At 33.8% G+C, this 21,686-nt stretch overlaps 1 protein-coding gene and 1 long non-coding RNA gene across 8 annotated transcripts in view; one reads left to right on the top strand and one right to left on the bottom strand.

The window, feature by feature from the left end:
* The window catches only part of Carnmt1 (carnosine N-methyltransferase 1), a 47,550-nt gene that overhangs the window by 17,795 nt on the left and 8,069 nt on the right, over positions 1–21,686 (bottom strand). For all 7 annotated transcript variants that reach the window (XM_040285661.2, XM_040285660.2, XM_040285659.2 and 4 more), the window contains exons 2-5: positions 21,174–21,369; positions 20,047–20,210; positions 2,977–3,117; positions 1,877–2,055 (exon numbers count right to left, since the gene is read on the bottom strand). In XM_040285661.2, the coding sequence (XP_040141595.2) occupies positions 1,877–2,055; positions 2,977–3,117; positions 20,047–20,210; positions 21,174–21,369 (680 nt within the window). The remainder of the gene's footprint in view (positions 1–1,876; positions 2,056–2,976; positions 3,118–20,046; positions 20,211–21,173; positions 21,370–21,686) is intronic.
* Positions 175–13,572, top strand: LOC120889788 (uncharacterized). Its single transcript, XR_005733899.2, has 2 exons — positions 175–1,256; positions 5,164–13,572. It is a non-coding gene; the product is annotated as an uncharacterized LOC120889788 (long non-coding RNA).

Here is a 21,686-nt window from a genome sequence, read left to right as displayed (position 1 = left end):
ATTTGGGATGGCAATGTCTATTCTTTGTACCAAAGGCACATCCTATGCATCTTTTTCTTTTTAATAGAAATAAGTATCTTATACCGAGGCCTATTCCATATATTTTGGAAGCACAGAACTCGCTGCACATGTTCACAGCTAAAGAGGAATTCTGCTTCAGGTAAGACCCTCAAGTCTCACCCATGTCTGATTTAGATAATCTTTAGTATTAATGGTGGAACATGTGAAGACTTTGGGGACTGTTGGGATGGAATGAATGTGTGTCCCAAACAAGAGGACATGAATTCTGAGAAGCCAGGAGAAAGAATTCAATTATATTGTGTCCCTCCAAAATTTATATTTAAATGTTCAACATGATGGTATTTAGAGATGGGACTTTGGGGGGATAATTGGATTTGGATTCAGTCAAGAAAACAGGGTCCCGATGACCAGATGGGTGCCCTTATAAGAAGGAATATCAGCTCACTTGTGCACACACTGTTGCCCCCCCCCACTCCCTCTCCCTGATAATGTAAGGACACAGGGAGAAAAAAAACTATCTACAGGCTAGGAAGAAAGCCCTCACAAAAGAATCAAATAAGCCTGCACCTTTAACTTGGACTTCTTGGTTTCCATAACTGTGTGACAATAAATTTCTGTGTTTAACCACCCAGAAAAAGAAAGTGACTTATTTGCTTAAATGAGGCTTTCCATTATTTGAGTCCCTTTTTTGAGATCTTGCTGCTAAACATTTTTATAACAGTTCACATCTTCCAGTTCTCCCTTCCTAATGTCAGAGCACACAGGCTCAATCTCAGAGTTCGGGGAAAAAAAACCCAAAAATTTCTACATTGCTAAAAATGAATAAATAGATTAAAAATTTCTATGTTGTCCCTTGTTCTAAAAGCCTTCCCACCAATGGCTTCCTGTCTCTCTCACAGTACAACTCAAAGTCCTTGCAATGGCTTACAAGTCTACCTCACTAACCCTCTGCCCTCAAACCCCACACTGTGCTCAGTACTTAGTGACTCTCTCTACCCCCAACCCTCTCCTACTCCCTCTGCAACATTTTCCTCCAAATCTGCATGCATTGCTTATTCACTCATTTGAGGTCACATCTGAACATTTTTATTTTCTACTCTTAGGCCTTCCCATTTTTCTTCCTCACAATATTTATTTGTTCTTATTTATCTCTCCCTTCTAGTGTATGAATCTCCTGTGGACAGGAACTTTGTTTTGCTCACTGTTCTCTTCTGAATGCCTATAATATACCTGAGGTAAGTGCTCAACAAATATTTGTTGAAAGAAGAATCTCACTAACTGCTCGGCATTTTGCTTTTCTTCTTCCTTTTAGTCTTAATCCCTCTCTTCTCTTTCCCCATTACTATCTCTCTTTCTCTAATGCCTAATTCAAATGTCTTCAACCTGATTATAAAGGTCTTCCATATTCTGGAACAACCTACTTTTCCAGCCATATGTCTCACTAAATCTCTTTTCCTGCCAATCTAGCTATGTCATTGTCCCCGATGACCTCATTCACTCTTACCTTTGTATTTCTGCCTGCCTGAAGTGCTATTTCTCCTTATTCAAGTGTCGGCCTCTCTACAAAGAGCCTACATAAGCTTCTCACACTAGCTTACTTTCATCTTCACTACATTCAATACACATCTGAACTGTTTACATGTGGTCTTATATTAACAGACTCAATAAATTCTGAATTTCTCGGTTACAGATGTTTCTTTATATTTAGTATCATTGCCTTGTGCATGACCTGGAAAATAGTCCAAATTATCACTGAAGTATACTTTGTATTCTACCATCCAATGAATGACCAAAACATTGGCTCATTAAGTTTCAATAAAGCATAAGACCTTTAAAATACTTGCTTTGAACTTACTGCATTCTGAATAAATCTCCTGAAAATCTCCTGCTGTCATAGAAAAGTTAGAACCAGGAGGAAGACTGTGGGGGTCAACATCTGGGAAAAAGATGGGTCGTATCTGATCAGCTGATCTCCGGTTATTGCTAAACTGATGGATCCAGGGATAAAGTTTATATTTATTAATTTCAGAACATCTGTAAAATACGAACATAAAATTTAGTGTTAACATTTTACCAAAAATAAATCTACTTTAAATTATGATGTTTGAATGTAAATTTGCATTTATAATTCATTTGTGCCAACACTACCCCCCCAACTCATATAGGATAATATACATATAGATGAGCAACCAATCATGAATTAAAAGACAGAAAAAAAATTAAATTCAGAGATATAAATATGCTATTCATTCAAACTTATAAAAATATATTTTTAAACTTCAAAACCAAGTAAAATCAGTCCAACTAATTTTTAAGAAACAGTATTGGCTTCAACTAAAATAGTCTGCTATTAATTTTTATTATTTTATACAACCCTCTTCAAAATTTTCCCTTTATCACCAACCCCCTAAAACTCATACTGCCAGAGACAATATTATTTAAATAAGGCAGCTATTTGTTTTCCTCTAACACATACCTTCTGACTTTAGAAATAACAACTCTTTTCTACTACCTTCTAACAGAGGCCAGAGAAGTTCTCAGGGATTTTTCCAACTCAGTCATGTAAGTGTGCCTGGCCATTTTATAATAACTCAAGGAAAACATAATCACAATTGCTTCACTAAATTCTTATTCCACTAAAGGAAACAAAAGGTTGAAGAAGTTTAAGAAATGATGAGAAAATACTCCTTCCTTTGTTGTAGGACTTCAAAGATTCTGTACAGAAATCATTTCAGTTTCATGGAAGACCCACTTTTTAAAAAGTAACTTACTCATCTTGTGTCAACATTCTGTTAATTAGGCAATAAAGTGGTAATCTGTATAAGCATTTTGAATTTAACACAAACACTGATGATCTACATTATAAATACAATGTATTTTTCTTAAAAAAAAAAAAAAGGTAAGTCAATCTGATTCTGAGAAATTACTATTTCCAGCAAAAAATAAATTAAATACCTGTTCAGAACAAAGTTGGAAGAAAAGAGCATAAAAAAACTCCATTCATTTCCTTGACAAGCATAACCTAGCATAGCTATTTCCCAGGCCAGTCTTCCTAGTCCAGCACCAGGTACCAGAATATTTACTTTAGAAGGATCCCTGAAATGAAATAAGGCAATTATGTCCAACCCCTCAAAGGAAAAAAAACTTAAAAAGAAAGACAAAATCCATATTAACAACTAAAAACTTACTCAATTGTTCAATAAGAATAAGCTTGTTTCTTAAAATTGAAAGAATAAAAAAGAATAATCTGATTTCTTAAAATTGAGAGATACTTGTGAATTTAAAAAAAAAAAAAAGCTTAAGGACTTATCAAAGGTGTTCAGATATCAGACAAGAGTTTTATTCCCTAAAATTTATCTTTCAGAAAAAAAGGAGTCACTTTATAACTGAAGATCTATAAAGGTACTCATATTTCTAAAAGCTGTTACCTGAAAATTAACTTATTCCTATGATGAATTTAAACAAAATTATTCCATCAAGAGATAATAAAACAAAACAACTTTATGCTGAATTCTATATGTAACACAATGATTTGTAAAATCAAACAGATTAAATATGGGTCAGGTATATCTCTAACACCATATAGATTTCAGATGGAAAAACTTTCATGGGGAAAATGGGAAACTGCCTTGTAATTGAGCATATATGGCAGCAAATATATATAACACCAAAACACAGGTTCACAACTGAACTTATCTCTATTTGCTAGCACCACACTGCTATCATACATTTTCTTTGTTGTAAGTTCTAATCCTCCCACTTTGAAACTGCCAAAAGCCTTAGCAAAACTAGGTCTTTTCTTAGGAATTCTGGCAAATCAACATAATCCTGAGAAAAGCAAAATGTATTTCTATAAGAAACTAAAGAAAAATATATACAATCAGCTGGCATCGTGTCAAAAAGGAATCTCAAAAAAAAAAAAGAAAAAACAACATTCAGAATAATTTTCTTTTTTTAAAAAAAAGGAATTTCACAATTGTATACATAAATTTGGGTAACAAATCAAATGAAGTTCCCAAACCTACTCCTATTTACAATTCCATCATTCAACCACATGGACTTAAAGTCTGGCATGCTCAATCAGAACAACAACATTTTATTAGTAGTCCATATGAGAATTTTAGCATATCCTACTTTAAAATGAACAAGTAGGGGCTTGGAGTTGTAGCTCAGTGGTAAAGTCTTACTTGCCTAGAATGTGTGTGTGAGGCACTGGTTTGAGCCTCAGCAGCACATAAAAATAGAGTTATTATGTCCATCTAAAATTAGAAATAAATAAACTAAATTTTAAAAAATTTAAATGAATATACAGCTCTTCGGGACTTTTGCAGACATAGTATCCTGGTAATTTGCCTAAGGTGATTCAGTCCTACATAACTAAACATGGACATGTGTCTGTATGAACACCTTAATAAAGTCTGCTTGTTTCACTTAATTATATAGAAAAACAATAAAAGGAAGTTTGTTAAAAATGGGTGACAAATAGACCTATTATAATAGTAAGGTATGTTTAGGAGTTATCTAGGTGAACGAACTCCAAGTAGTTAACAGTATTCACTAAGATAAAATAAAATGGAACACTTTCTTCTTGTTCTAGATTATACACTGTGTGCTTGTGTGTTTATCTATACTATAATTTTAATGAAGAGGATGGACCTATCCTTTCACTTTGTTCAGGTCTACCTATATCAGTCATTTAATGAGAATATGCATATTTTTAATACTATACTTGAAAACTCCTAGTTCTAAGACCAGTGCTCTTCCTTGTATAAGAATCTGCACAAAAACAGTCTACCTGGGCCTGAATCTCACTTTCTTCTCTCTACCAGACAGACCAACAACCTCGCTCTCCAGAATTACCCCCTTTTTTCAGTTTCCACTGCTCAATCAAAATTTGCATTTCTACCTGAATGTAATTCTCAAGAGTTTAAAAAAATATATATCAAGGTAATATAGCAGGGCAACAGGAAATTATAGGATTTGGAAATAAATTCAGTCTTTATTTTTAAAAAATCACTGGTAATCAATTTCTGCATAGCTGATGAGTAAGTAAAAATATTAGAAATTAACTTTAAGGAAAAGTTGTATTTTAATAATTTATGGAAACTTTATGACTACTATTTTCAAATTTTCCCTAAACAGAACCAAAGAACTCTCTACCTCTACCTTGTGGGAGAAAATATATTCATATGACTCTGCTAAAAGACTATCATCGAGCCACTGAACAAAAAACATATCAAGGTTCTACCTTAAGAATTAGCAGAGACTATTACAAAGCTACATATTTTATGACAAAAGAACTTCAGTGGGCACATATGAGAAGAAACATTAAAACAAACCATCTATAGAAGGGAAAAAAAGAGATCAAAAACTAGCAAAGAATGGGTGAAGATGAAGAGAATTTCCCCCTAAACCTGTTCAATAGCTAGAATTCTTCCAGTGGTTCTTTACATAATGGACATTAACACCATATTGGAAAGTTACTCTAATTATAATATATATAAAACTAAATACTTGAATGGTTATAAATCATTAAGGCATCTAGGGTATTTCTATAAAGGTATTTCTGTGGAGCATAAGAGATAAACAAATTTAATTATAGACTTTAATGATGAGATGATTTTAAACCAACCTGAAACAACTTTAAAAAACCAGGAAGAGTGCCTGGTGTGGTAGTGCACACCTGTAATCCCAGCAACTCAGGAGGTCAAGGCAGGAGGATCTCAAATACGATGGCAGCCTCAACAATCTAGCAAGGCTCTGTCTCAAAATATAAAATTAAAAGGACTAGGGATGTAGCTTAATGGTAAAACACCCTAGGTTCGATTCCCTGTATCAAAAATAACAATACAGAGAATAGGAATATTATAGTATATAGCTCAGTAATTAAATGTAGCCTGTGTGAGATTATTAGCAAAAAGGAAACACGTCCACCAAGTTAATAAGATATAACTATGGTAAAGCAGTATATTTACTACAGATGTGAATTCTCAAATATATAGGGTGTAAGTGGAGTAAGTTTCAGGAATTATTCAAGACCAGAATGGATAAGAAAAGGAACATGTAAGGGCACACAGACAATCATGTCTAAAGAAGCCATGAACTATTTGCTATATTTGGGCTCCAACTATTTTACTAACAATTTTTTGTTGTTGTTGTTGGGGGCAGCAGGGGTTCTGGTGACTGAATCCATGGGTGCTTTATTAAAGTAGCTTCACTCCCAGCCTTTTAAATTTTTTTTCTTCTGAGATGGCACCTTGCTAAATTGTATAGGCTGGCCATGAACTTGCTATCATCCTAACTCAGCCTTCCAAATAGCTGCAAATTACAAGTATGAGCTACCAGGCCCCACTAAATGTTGTTCTTGATAGAGGTTTACTTTATTATATACACAATGTTCTTTGCTTTTAGGTAAATTAGAAAAGTCCCCAACACTATATCATATTCTTTTATCAACATGGTGACACTTGGCTGGCCCCTAGTGGTAGGAATACATATAAGTTTGAAGTACCAAAAGTGGTTCTACCAATCACAGCTACCAATACAGTAAAAGGCACTAACCACATGTGCTATTAAAATGGATAAACTGATATGTTGTAAATTGAAAATAAATGGATTTTGCCAGGCACAGTGGCACATGCTTATGATCCCAATGATTCAGGGGGCTGAAGCAGATGGACAGCAAGCTCAAGGCCAGCCTCAGCAACTTAGCCAGAATTTGTCTCAAAAAAAAAAAAAAAATTAGAAAGGGCTTCGAGCATAGCTCAGTGGTAAAGCACCCCAGGTTCAATCTCTAGTGCCTTAAAAAAATTAAAAATTAAAAAAAAATTTCAAAGACTTGATAGAGAAAAGAAATGAAAAATGTATCAGCAATCTTTTTGATGACAGGTTAATAATGCTTTGGATATACTGGGTTATTAAAGCATATTGTGAATATTTCTATTTTACCTTTTCATGTGGCTACTAGAAAATGATAACTACATATCTGTCTTGCATTTGTGGATTGCACTGTTTCTACTGAAAACAGTACTCATCAGATATATCATAAAAACATTACACTGAGCAGGGTCTGGCCATACATGGTCAGTGATACATAGTCAGTGATAGAGCATATGGCTGATCAAGACCCTGGGCTCAATCCCAGACAACAGAACAACAATAAAAACAACACAAACACACTGTGTAAAAACCAATTGTGAAATGGTACTACAAAATATTAGATAAAACTTGAAAACATACAGAAACGGGTTTTTGTAGGCTTTTGTTTTGAGATAGGATCTCACTATGTTACTCAACCCTCAAACTCTTGGACTCAAGTGATCTTCTACCTTGGTCTCCCAAATACCTGGGCCTATTGGCATAAAACACTGTACCTGAAACCTACAAGGTGTTTTTTTCTTTTCCTTTTGGCAGTGCTGGGGAACACAGGACCTCAGGTATGTTTCGTAAGAGCTCTACCACTGAGCTACATTCCCAATCCAGGCCCGAAGATGTGTTCTTTGGGAGCATATAAACATTAAGTTAGCATAGTAACTCAAGGTTCAAATAACAAAGCAAATACATGTTAGTAGTTATCTCAAAAGACAGGGAATGCTCTGAATGGGTGTGCAGGGCAGTTTCAACTTTACCTGTAAGGTTTCTTTGAAAAATAAAAATAAATTTGAAGTAAATATGGTAACATGTCAAGGTTTAATAGACATTATTATGCATCATTAAAAATGGGTTAAAATTAGTAGTATCTATTGCTTTCAAAAATACTGCCAACTGACCTTTTCTTCCACTCCCAATTCCCAAAGAACTTATTTGAGCCAGACAAGTTTTTGCTGATCTCAGAAAATACTTATGAATCTTACCCTTTAGCATGCCTACAAACCACAAAAACTCATTTAAAATTATTAGCTTAATCAGCATAAATGATCACCTCAATCAACTATGGTTCCCAAATATCCGGGACAAACTTTGAAATCACTTTATGCTGTCAGCACTTCAGTCACACACCAGTTAATAATCTCCAGAGACCATACTGCCTGCAGAGTCTAAAATATATACTAACTGGCATGTCAAGAAAAAGCTTGAAAGATAGAATGCATCTTGAATCTCTTTCTCTAGCAGTACACAAATCTTTCTAAATTCACTTCACAGTGATGGTACTAAAATTTATCAAAATCTCAATTAAAGACATTTAGATTATTTCTAATATTTTGCTATTATGTTAAAACTAATAACTTTGGCATGAATAATTACACATAGAGAAGCATATCTGTAGAATAGCTTCCCTGAAAGTGAACTGCTAGAATCAAAAGATAAGCATTTGCATTTCAAGAAGTATTGCCAAAGTGTCCTCCACAAAGATTTCCAATTATTTTTTCCACCAGCATAATTTCCCCACGTTGGGGCTGGGGTTCTGGCTCAGCGATAGAGCTCTCACCTAGCATGTGCAAGGCCCTGGGTTCGATCCTCAGTACTACATAAAAATAAATAAACAAACGTAATTTCCCCACATCTTTATTCATAGTTTTCTAACTTTTAAATCTTTGCAATGTAGTAAGTGAAAAATACTATCTTAATGTAGTTTTTACATTTGCATTTTCTTGTAAGATTGAGCATCTTATATTTATTTCTATGAACTGTCTATTTACATCACCTTTTTTATACTGGGTGATTAATCTTGAATGGTTTCTACTGGGTTATTATTCTCAATTTATGAACACTTGAAATTTTTACTTGAAATAATTTTTATTTAAAAAAACATAGCTATCTTCATATAAATGCTTTCAGGAGAAGGGAGTAATCTATTTTCAGCCTTTAAACTACTAATATATTATTTGACAATCTACACTTCTTCTATTTTCTCTTTTATAATGGGTTCCTTTAGCTAACAGACTTTTTTCTTGACTTATAATTTATTTATCTTAATCTAAGCGGAAAGAAATGCTTCTTTTAAAGTTAGAATATTTTTTCCTAATGCTCAACTATGTAAGAGGGGAAAAAAATTCAACTACTCAACAGTACATACTTGTATTTCTTGAAGTACAAGGAAATGCCAAGACATCACAGATTTTCCCCCCAAACAAAATATCACTCCAAATTCTTCTAAAATAGAGCCAATAAAATTAAGATATTAAAAAATACCATCTAGCCAGGCATGGTAGCACATGCCTGTAATTCCAGCAAGAGGCTAAGGCAGGAGGATCACAAGTTCAAAGCCAGCCTCAAAAACTCAGTAAGACTCTGTCTCTAAATAAAATACAAAATAGGGCTGGGGACATGGCTCAGTGGTCAAGTGCCCCGAGTTCAATTCCAGATACAAAAAAAAAAAGTGGCTTTCAGGACTCATAAGAAAATATGGTTCTACATGATGTGATTTCTCCTTTCAGACAGGCCCAAAACATAATCATCTGTCTTTCCTTAGCAACTATATGCTTTATAGCACTAAATCTTACATTTAGAATAGACACTTTGAAAAATTATAATTTTTAACACATATGCTCTATTAAATGATGAGTTATATTGTACATATGTTCATATTTGAGGAGTTTTAAATACTGAACTCATACTTTTAATTAAGAAAATATATATTACTTGCTCATTTCAATGAGCAGAATTTTTTATAGCAAAGTCCCCCCAAGAAACAAACAAGAGCCTGGTGCAGTAGTGTGTGCCTATAATCCCCAATGACTCAGAAGGCCGAGGAAGGCAAGTTTGAGATGAGCCTCAGCAACTTAGCAATACCTTGTCTCAAAACAACAACAAAAAAGTTGGGGGTGTAGCTCAGTGATAAAGCACCCCTGGATTCAACTCCTAGTACCATTAAAAAAAACCCAAAAAAACAGAGGCTACCAATTACTAACACATTTGGCAGTCAGCACACTTTACACATCATTTGCTTATTGAGTAATAGATCCCACACAGCAGTCAATGCATCTTCAAAGTAGTTTGTGCATATAAACTCAAAGTCTTAAACATGGACAAGGTAGACAAACTAATATAACAAACATGTTTACATCAGAAAAATACTTTAATGGTCACAAATATACTTAGTTCTAAGCATATTTCAGTTGGTATGCTTTTACAGAGAGTTCAGTTAAAAAAGATCTTTACTGAAATTTCAAAAAGAAGATAGTCAAAATTTAGGTGACATAAATTTGAGTCAAATTCTGCTTGAATATAAAGACATCAAATTCCAGGGCTGGGAATAGTTCAATCGGTAGAGTTCTTGCCTCAAATGCTGGGTTCAATCCCCAGCATCACAAAATAAATAAATAAAGACATTAATTCCCATTTGTTATCTGCAGCACAAACAGGATCCTGGAAATTTATCTGAGACCCAAAGTTTATCAGGACTTATCTAAGCAACCTGGATTCTGAAGGGCTATAATTAATATCCCCCTTTCAAGTCCTGAGGTTGACTTTTTATCACAAAGCTGTGACTTTAATTAATGCACGTAGTCTTTACTGTGTTTCATTAGCTTTCTTCTCAGAAATTCTTGATAGTTCAACTACTATAAGGAAATCAATCTAAATTAAACAAGTAAAACAAACAACACAGGAAGAAATATATAATTTTTCCATTTGGGAAAAAATGGCAATTTTTTTTACTCCAGTGAACTTCATTTAAAATTTATATATTCCATCTCTACTTTTGTAACAGTAATTACTTTCTGAAATGGAACTGAGTGGTTAGGGCACAGTTCTAGGAAGAAGATCTTACATCCCTTGAAACCTTTCAAATTTTGCACTCTGAAATGTTTTGTCTATCCAAAATATATTTTCTTCTTTTACTGTTAAAATAACACATTAGAACAAACTAGAGTTAATTCTTTCTTTTCACCAGTTTACATTCTGTCAATACTAATAGCACAAAAATCACAGTAAAACAGTACCATATACTAGTTCACTCTCTTTAGCAATGACAAATCATTTTAGACACACTGACATCATTGGGTTGACTAGATATCATAACATACACACTATTCAGTGGTCAGTGAGAATAAGGAAATTTAGTTTTAAATGCTAGAAATAATGTTGACATAAGCATTCTACCTTTAGTCTTCGAAATTCAAACTCTGGTACACACCTATTGCAAAGATCCTTACCTTACAACCCACTTTCAGAAACAAAGGTATTCTGGGTTTCAGGATTTATTTTCACAGATGCTAAATAACTAATTTCTATTACTTAGTTGAGCAGAGTACTGCATATATGTATTCAGAGAAAACATGAATTAGAAACTTTAAGATATTTTGATCAATAATGCTCATAAAAGTCCATAAAATTTTAGCATGTATTAGAATTTATTAAATAAGACTAGCATTTAAAAATTTGTTACTTTTAGTTATTGCGAGTTAAGCTATGATTTTTCAAAACCATTCTTACTAAGGAAGGCTTCCTAAGGAGAAGAATTAAAAACAGATTGTTGTCAACATAATATTCCATAGATAAAAAGACAAAGATCACTTCTAACAAACAGAAGTCCTGGACCAGATGGTCTCAGGTGAATTCTGCCCAAATCTACAGAGGAATCAACACCAGCTCTTCTCAATCTCAAACTGAAGCGGACAAACATGCTCTAACTTAAGTCCATGAGGCCACCAAAGTCAGATAAAGACATGACAGCACTAAGAAAAGGTGTCCTTCAACAGATGAATGGATGAAGAAAATGTGGAATATATACACAATGGACTATAACTTAGCCTTAAAGAAGGATGAAATTATGGCATTTGCTGGTAGATGGAAGAAGCTGGAGAATATCATACTAAGCAAAATAAACCAATCACAAAGAATCAAAGGATGAATGTTTTTTCTGATATGTGGATGCTAATTCACAATGGGGGAGGGAAGCCTAGAAAAGAATACAGGTACTTTGGATTAGACAGAAGGGAGTGATGGGAGGAGACAGGGTAAGGGAGTAGAAAGGATAATAGAATGAATCAGACATTTTTACTCTATGTGCATGTATGATTATGTAATCAGTATAATTCTACAAAATGTAGAACCAGAAGAATGAGAAGTTATACTCCACTTATGTAAGATATGTCAAAATGCATTATACTGTCATGTATAACTAATTAGAATAAGGAAAAAAATAACAAACAGAACTCAAAATCTTGAAAAATAAAAAGAAATGAAAATTACAGGTCAGTATATCTTATGAATATAAATGTAAAATTCCTAAACAAAATATTAGCAAATCAAATCCAATGAATTAAAAGAATTATTTACCATAACTAATGGGACTTACTCCAGGAATGAAAGGTTAGAATTTAACATAAGAAAATCATTTAATGTAATATATCACTAACAAAATGAATAGGTTTGCGGTTGTCTCAATAGAATAAAAAAAGGCATTTGAGGGCTGGGGATGTGGCTCAAGCGGTAGCGCGCTCGCCTGGCATGCGTGCGGCCTGGGTTCGATCCTCAGCACCACATACCAACAAAGATGTTGTGTCCGCCGAGAACTAAAAATAAATAAATAAATATTTTTTAAAAAAAGGGCATTTGACAATATTCATCATCATTTCATGAGAAAAACCTTCAGAAACTAGAAAGGGGAAAAATTACTCAACATGATAAAAGGTATTTATGAAAACCCCACTGCTAATATCATATTCAATGTGAAAGACTGAAAGCTTTCCCAAGAACAGAAACAAAACAAGGAAATAAAAGGCATTCAAATTGGGAAGGAAAAGGTAAAACTATCACTTTTAACATGATTTTACATATGGAAAAGGTAAACTATCACTTTTAACATATGATTTTACATATGGAAATCCTAAGGAATCTACAACAAAGCTGAAATCCCAGCAGTTTGGGAAGCTGAGACAAGAGGATCTCAGATTCGAAGCCAACCTCAGCAACTTAGTGAAAGTTCTAAGCATTTAATAAAAAATAAAAAGGACTAGTAATATGGCTCAGTGGTTAAGCACCCTTGGGTTCAATCCCTGGTACCAAAAAATTAATTAATTAAACAAGGTTGTCGGGTACAAGATAGAACAATCAGTTATATTTCTATTTACTACCAAAGAAAATTCTGAAAAGGAAATTAATAAACCAATTTCATTTATGGTAGCATCTAAGCCATTTAAATATCATGAGTAATGTAACCAAGGTGAAAGACTTAAACACTAAAAATTACAAAACACTGTTGAAAGAAATTAAAGATAAATAAATAGAAAGACATCCATCCTGTGTTCACAGGAAGATCTGACTTCATTAACAAAAAATGCGAACTACCCAAAGCCATGTACTTATTCAACACAACCCCTATTAATAATCCAACAGCCTTTCCTGCAGAAATTGGAAAAGCCTAGACTGATAACAACAAAAAATTAGATTAAACTGGACTTCATCAAAATTAGAAACTTGTGTGCATAAAAGGATACTATCAAGAAAGTGAAGACAATCTACAGAATGGGAGAAAATATTTGCAAACCATGTATATAAGTAATGCATGCAAAAAAAAAAGGGAGGAGGGGAGGATCCTACAATCTCATCTATAACAAATTATATTCAATCCAGACACAGAAAAAGAGCATAAAAAGTATTAGACACTATATAGAGAAACAGGAACTTCAGGCATCCTATACCTTTTACAAAAATTTTGAGCAGAAAATGCATAAACCTCTAAGCCCTAAAGATGAAAGTAAAAGTTTGTCAAATGAGTATTATACATTGTCAAGTATTTCTAGTAGTTCAAGTATTTGAAATTTGTCCAGCTTTGTAGCCTATGAATAAAACTAGTTTCTAGAAAACATTATCTCTAAAATCTTTCTTTTAAATTCTGCAGGACATAAAATTTTTAAAAGGAAGTAAACTATTAACCATACTACTTCTGAATCCTATACATCAGATATGTGAACGTACAGAAGCAAGAAGTTTTTTAAAAGTCTGGTAAATGGTTAGAATAATTATAAATTCAACTATCCTTCCAACTGTGCTTGCTTACTGAGCTGTTTCTAGATTTCACACCACTAACACGAACAAATTCGAAAAAAATATAAAATCAGAAATCAAGTATTGCCAGAACTGTCAACAACAATTAAATAAAATGACAGCTTTGAGTGATATATGAACCATGAGTATACAATGAATGACCATTACCATTTTACTTTCTGTTCAGAAAGCAATTATAGCACAGCATGTCAAAAAATTATTGGCCACAAGTAGATATACAGTGAGTGATTGTCATGATATTTATTCAGCTGAAAACAATCTACAGGGTACACAGACAAGTCAGTATTCAAACAAGGTAAATCAGAAGCCATTACATGTTAAAAGCTGACTAAACAACAAAATACCTTATACTACCCTTCAGATGACAGAACCCATATGCTAAGAGTTTCCTTTGGACACAGTTCCTTTACTGCTGAAGAATTAACTATATTTTATGCCTTGAGAGACCAAGTATTTCTTCATGTTGCGAAAGTTTTCCTATTACTCTACTTCAGGAAAGTGCTGAAGTAAATGTGTATAAAATAAAAGGTAAAAAGCAATTGAAACCTCAGAAATTGTTTCATTTCCTAGAGAAGAATAATATTGTTGCATTACCATATTTCCAGATGCAAGGTTTATGGACAACTTTTTCTTAAATGGTTGTTTGAAGCAGCTGATACATGCAAGTATATCAGAAAGTTAAAAATATTCATTAAGCCCCCACACACTAATAGCCTCATGGATGTTAGAAAATGCCTTTTTCTCTAGTTAATGTTATTTACCTCTTTTGTTCCATTGTTCTTTTACATACAGTGTCTGGCAAGAGACACGCAAAGAAGCAAGATGTTATGAGAGAAAGCTTTGAAAAGAATATAAAAAGAGTTGGGGGCTGGAATAATGAGAAAAAAAGACAATGTGAAACCTACTAGAGGGAATAATAATTTTATATACATATACACATTGTAATTGTAGTTCCAAAAGAGAAAGCAATAAAAAAAAGGATAAAGAAATAACATGAAGAGACAATAGCAAAGATTTTCGAATTGATGATATAGATTTACCTAAACACCAAGAACAGCAAACCACAGGCAGGATATATACAAAGAAAATCACATCAAAGCATCTCAGAGTCAAACAGTTGAAAAGTCAGGGTCAGGTATACAGTGGGGAGAATGGCGGGGTAGCTGCTTAATAGGTATGGGGTTTTATTTTGGTTAAACGAAAATACTTTGGAACTATATAGAGGCTCATGTACAATACTGTGAATGTACTAAATGAACTGTGAATGTACTAAATGAATTGTTTTATTTTTGATGGTGCCTCAACCCAAGTACCACTCCACTACTGAGCTACATGCCAGACCTGAATACTTACTCACTTATTTACTTATTTATTTATGGCTACCAGGGATGGAACTCGGGGGCCCTCGACCACTGAGCCACATCCCCAGCCCTATTTTGTATTTTTTATTTAGAGACAGTCCTGCCTCAGCCTCCAGAGTCACTGGGATTACAGGCGTGTGATACCATGTCCGGCTGAATATTTACTTTAAAACAGTTAATTTTTATTCAGGAAGTTGAGGCAGGAGGATGACAAGTTCAATGTCAGCCTAGGCAACTTGGGAAGACTCTGTCTCAATAAAAATAAAAAGGGCTAGGCATGTAGATCAGTGGTACAATGCCCCTGAGTTCAATCCTGAGTATTCCCTACCCCAAAGTTACTTTTGTTATATGTATTTCACCTCAGTTTTAAAAGGAGGCAGTGCATGGGTATGTAATGTTCAAAATAAAAAGAAAAAAAATGGTCTCAATATATGAAGATATTCAACTTCTTTCATGAAAAATGCAAATTAAAAAGTACAATGTCAAGTACAATTTCACACCCATTGGATTATCAAAAGTGTTTGGGGCTGGGGATGTGACTCAAGCGACAGCACGCTCGCCTGGCATGCGTGCGGCCCAGGTTCGATCCTCAACACCACATACAAAGATGTTGTGTCCGCCGAAAACTAAAAAATAAATATTAAAATTCTCTCTCTCTCTTAAAAAAAAAAAAAAGTTTCTCAGAGCTCTAAGCAAAAAGGCACTTTTATACATTATTGATAGGATGGCAAAACAGTACCTCTCTTATAAGGAAATTCAGCACTAATTGTGGTAGATACTCTGAAGTGCTCTCCTAGTACTACCCAACTCCTGTTGTCCCACGCCTTTATGCATTTCCTTTCACATTGAGAGTGTGTGGGACCTGTGATTTGCTCCTACAACAGAATATGACAAAGATAATGAGATATCACTACTTGGACTACTACACTGCATAGATTACCTAGCGCTTTCTAGATCTGAGATTCTCCTTGATGGCTTGCTGAAGTAAATAGCCATTGTGGGAAAAACCACAAGACAAGGGGACTATAGGTTGTCTCTAGGAGCCAAAATAGGCTTCTCATTGACAGCCAGTCAGGAGTTAAGGTCCTCAATCCAAAAAACAATAAACAAAATAAAACATGAGTGACCCTAGAAGATATTTTTCCAGTCAAGCCTCAAAGTGAATTCACAGCCCCAGCAGACCTGTTGTAGTCTTGTAAGATCCTACACTGCAGATCCAATTAAGCCACATCCAGACTCCTAACCCCCCAAAACTGTGAAATACATGTGTGCCACTTTAAGAAGTTTCTGGTAATTTGTTCTGGTAATAGATATTCAGAACACTACCCAAGCTACATATGCATTTATCTTTTGTTCAACAATTCTCACTTCTAAGAATTTAAACTAAAAATATACCTCTGGCCAGATAATCTCAGTGATTCAGGAGGCTGAGGGAGGAGGATCAAAGTCAGCCTCAGCAACTTAGCAAGGATCTAAGCCCCTAAGCAACTTAGTGAGATCCTGCCTCCAAATACATAAATAAATAAATAAATAAATAAATAAATAAATAAATAGGGCGGGGGATGTAACTCAAAGGTTAAGCACCCCTGGGTTCAATCTCTGATACCAAAAAAAGAAAAAAAAATGTGTGTGTGTGTGTGTTTGTATATATATATATGTATATACACATACACATATGGAACTTTATATGCATAAGATTATTAGTTGCAGCATTAATATTTGCAAGATATTGCCAACTACCAAAAAGCTAAATGTAACAGATTATTTGAATAAAGTATGATACATCTAAATGAAAGAGTACTCTGCAACTACAAAGTAAAAAAAGTGAAGTGCAAAATAAATTATATAACACCTTTTATATCTGCTAAAAGTAGATGGTTAAAATTATTTTTTTTTCCAAAAGTAGCCTGCTTATTTTGGGGGGTGGGGGGTGGGAATGGGGGAGCCAGGGGAGAAGCCAGACATTGATTACATAAATGGAATGTGGGGGTGGTGAGATGGAGTATGGAAGGAAAAGGAAAAGGAAAGGAATGACACTTCTGCGCATCACTTTTTGGTCAAGTTGCTTGTCTATGAATTGAAAACTAAAAAGAATTAATAAGAAAGAAAGACAACATCCCTAAAAGTAAACAAAAACAAATAAATCTTTAGGTACTGAATTTCAAATGAACTACATAACTGGGCTGAAAGTTGAAAGGAGGGCTAATTTGAATTAAACTGTGAAGAATATTTTTACTATTTACCCTTAGTCTAGAAAAATAACTGCTAACAAATCCTAAATTCCTTATTACAAGAATCGTGAAAACACTTTGTATATACTTCAACAAATGAATGAATGTACTGATGTTGGAAGCTAGGATTCTCATTGTGGAAAAAGGTAAACAATTAGAAAACAGAGGGAGACAAGAGGGAAGCCCCACCGAGTTTGGGAATGGCACTGGTTATCAGCATGATTTCATGTGCATGCATGGATGTGTGTGTTTAAATATGTGTAGCTCTGTCTTCTGAAAGGTCCAGAAGCAAATGAAATCGTAGGAACAATGAACAGACTGAGCTTGAGATTTTGGTTTCCATATACCATTTTCATTTTAAAAGGAACTAGGTCCTTGGAAGAATAGTCAATTCCATAAATGAAGTCAGGAAAAGTACAAGATGGGCCTGAAATCTCATTTTTACACTCACACATCCAAAAAAAAAAAAAAAAAGGAACAGGACAAAAGGAGAGGAAGCAACTCAGAGGGATAAACCTGAGGCAATATGAACAACAAAAAATAAAAGTAATGGATTATAATCCATTGAATAAAATAGGGACCAAGAGTAGCTTGCAACCAAAAAATAGCTAAACAGAAAGGCATGGGAGAAGGAAGGGCTCTTCCTTACAGTACAGTTATAAAATCGCAGCACAGTTTAGTCCATCAAGAATCAACAATGGAGGATAATTCTATGGAGGGAGAAAGCTTGAGAGGACACAGAATATTAATTGCATGGTCTAAAAGTGCCTTGCCAGAAACTGCTTATTAGCTGAGAGAAGAGAAATAATAACTGAGTAATACCTTTAGAGGGTAATCAATATTAAACATGTCAATGGGGTGGTGGGGAACAACACTAAACATATCAATGATGGATTGAAAGACACTGTATGTCTCTGAATGTGATATCTCTGACAAAAGCAAAATACAAAATAAAACATATAGCAAGCTATCTTTTGTGTTATTCCAAAAGGAAGCAATTAAAAATAACTTCCTTGTATTCTTCAAAAATGTCAATGTTTAAAAGTCAAAAAAGGCCAAGAACTGTTCCAGATTAAAGACTAATATATATAAAATGTAATGTAATACAATATTCTAGACTAGATTCTAAACCAGATTCTAGGGTAACCTATGAAATGTGAATAAACAGTTAAATTCCATAACAGTATATATGGTTAAATTTCCTTAATTTGATAACTAAGAAAGCATGCTTGTTCTTAGAATAAACTCTCAAATAAGCAATTAAAAAAAACATGATGTATACAAACTAATCTCTCAAATGATTTAATGTAGATGTATATGTGAGTTTAGACACACAAGGCAGTAGAGGAAGGGAAGGAAGAAATGGAAATCATAAAACAATCTGCTAAAATGCTAAAAATGGATAGGTTTAGGTAAAGAGTATATGAAAATTCTCAGCACAATTCATGCAACTTAGCTGTAATATTTATTTCAAAATAAAAAGCTAAAAAGAGAAAAAAGGCACATGTGTATGTGTGTGTGTGTTATATATATATATATGAATATGAATATGAAAGGATAAGATCAAACTTAAAAGCTGTAGGAGCTTCTCTACAAAGATCCTTAAGTCTCTCATCAACCAATCTCTCAACTAGTTCCGTCCAGTTGTTCTCTAACTACAGAGCCTCTAAGTCAGGGGTCCAAAACTGAGATCAATGAATCCAAGGGGTGTGTATACAAAATTTACTGAATCTATGGAGGGGATGGGGAAGGGAGGAGCTATACCTTAAGATAATTATCTTTGATATTTTCAATTTTGAATGCAGGTAACAAATGATTGTAGTTTTAGCAGCACCTGTGACTTTATCATCAACAGAAATCATTTATTTTCACTTTACATCAGTTGCTGAAGTTCTCAAGATAATGTACACATCATTCAGCATCTTCTTAATACAGTAATTACACCTGCTGCTAGGCTGTATTTAATATAACATGTTGTAAAAAACACATTATATCACAAATTTGCTTTTTAAATATTTTGATAACTTTCTCTCAAAATAACTGGTTTGTTTGCAATCCTATGCATTTTATTTATTTACAAATACTATCTGAAAAGTAGAGAATGGGCTTCAAACAGTCCAACAATTCCACAGCACACCAATGTTAAGAACTTTAAGACATAGATCCCTCATTTGCTTCATTACTAAGTAATGAGAATTAAAAGTTTGCAGCTTTTTACATGCCATAAAGCATATTATAAAAAAAAATGGACATCACTGATAATGAACATTCATTCTAATTTGTTTTAACTCTTAAAAAGCATTCAAAAATGTGATCTGCAACCTCACACAGACAAATTATCTGGTTAAAAAATATAATGCTCACATGCAAAACATGAAGTCACAGGGTAACTATAAAATTGTATCAAGACCATGAAATGTCTTATAGAGAAACTGTTTACACATCTTAAGGAGATTGATCATAAACAAAGTACTATTTACCATTTCTCTTTTGGAAAATTTTTTAAAATTTCTTTAATGATTGGCTGGTAGCAGGCATCTCTTTCTGCTTTCCCAGTTTCACTCCAGTCTCTCACAAACTGTTTCAATGTAGATTTTAATTTATCCATGTCAAATGTAGATGCTGGCATAATCTTTCCATTCCCCTGTTTAAAAAACAGAAATTAATTAGGTACTGAGTATCAATTTTGAATAGGGTAAATAGGCATACTACTAAGGGGCTATATGGTTGTTTAATGGATAAATCACTAGCCTCTCACCTCAATGGGGTTCAAGTGCAGCTTGAGATCCTAAATGAAAGAGTTTGGTGGTCTCACTTCTACCCTCAATAGCTTAAGGTTCATTAATCATAAAACCACAATATAATTAAGCAGTCTTTACTCAGGAGAGACCAGAACTGAGCTGCTATGGAGACCAAACATCCTATCTTCTAAGAGAGGGAAGAAAGTCCCTCCAGGTCATTGATGGGGCAGCGTGGAGAGGCTCACACTGGAGTGGCCCAACTGTATCTATCCTGTGGATACAAAAAGAGGACTTCAGTTTCTATTACTGCCAGTCCCTTGAGATTTAAGTGAAAATAATTTCTAAAATAAAAGATGAATACCAATAGTTACAAGATACTGAAAAAAAAATTAGTTTAGCAAGGGAAATTAATTTTAGTTAGCTAGAAAAGTCATTTATAAAAATTAAAGTACCTAACCTCATATGCCAGAACATTTAAAACCCTATGTCAGAAGTATATCAAGGGCTGGGGCTGTGACTCAGCAGTACAGTGCTCACCGAGCATGTGTAAGGCCCTGGGTTCGATTCTCAGCACCACATAAAAATAAATAAAGGTATTGACAACTACAACTAAAAAAAAAAAAAAAAAAAGTATATCAAAATGCCTAGTATTAAAAAAAAAAAAAAATCAGTGAACAAATCTAGTTCTCTGGCATACTGCTCTAAGCCAAATCTAATGACTCAACATAGACATGAAAATATTCCCTAAGTAAAGCAAATGACATGTACAAGATTATAAAATTGAAATCTAGAACGATAACTTAAAGACCTCAAAATATAGAAGTTAAATCCTAAAATAAAAGCAAGTAGAACAAACTTTCACATACATCTTCTCCATATTCTTTATTTTCAAACATATGTATGCAATCATTCACAATGGTCAGTAGTATTTCTTGATTATGATCAATGCATTTCCGAATCTTGTCCAAGTGAAGAATAAACTGAGGAAGTAGTTTCTGTTGATTATCTGGAAGTGATCGAAACTGTCTTTCTGTTCGGTTCACTCGCTCATGCATACTGGTGCTAAAACATAAAAGGTGTTTTTTAAATTGGCGAAAGAATTCTCATCAGAGGCCAATCTTATTTTTTAAGAATGTCTTTCTATGTAATTATTCCCTTATTATGTTGCATACTGTTCTATCATTTACCTCATAGCTTCTTAAGGAATATCAACTTAGAAAATTTTGTACATTTTTACTTTATTACAAATCCTACACAGAGCAATGAAACAAAATGCTTTGTATCTAGTAAAATGCTTTATATCCAGCAACAAATGCTTTACATCTAGTAAAAGTAAATATTGTCACCAATTAGAAGGGAAGAAAAGGAAACAAATAGCA

The sequence above is a fragment of the Ictidomys tridecemlineatus genome, chromosome 4 (assembly GCF_052094955.1).
Source record: "Ictidomys tridecemlineatus isolate mIctTri1 chromosome 4, mIctTri1.hap1, whole genome shotgun sequence".
NCBI lineage: Eukaryota > Metazoa > Chordata > Mammalia > Rodentia > Sciuridae > Ictidomys > Ictidomys tridecemlineatus.
This window is presented reverse-complemented; position numbering and strand designations above follow the sequence as displayed.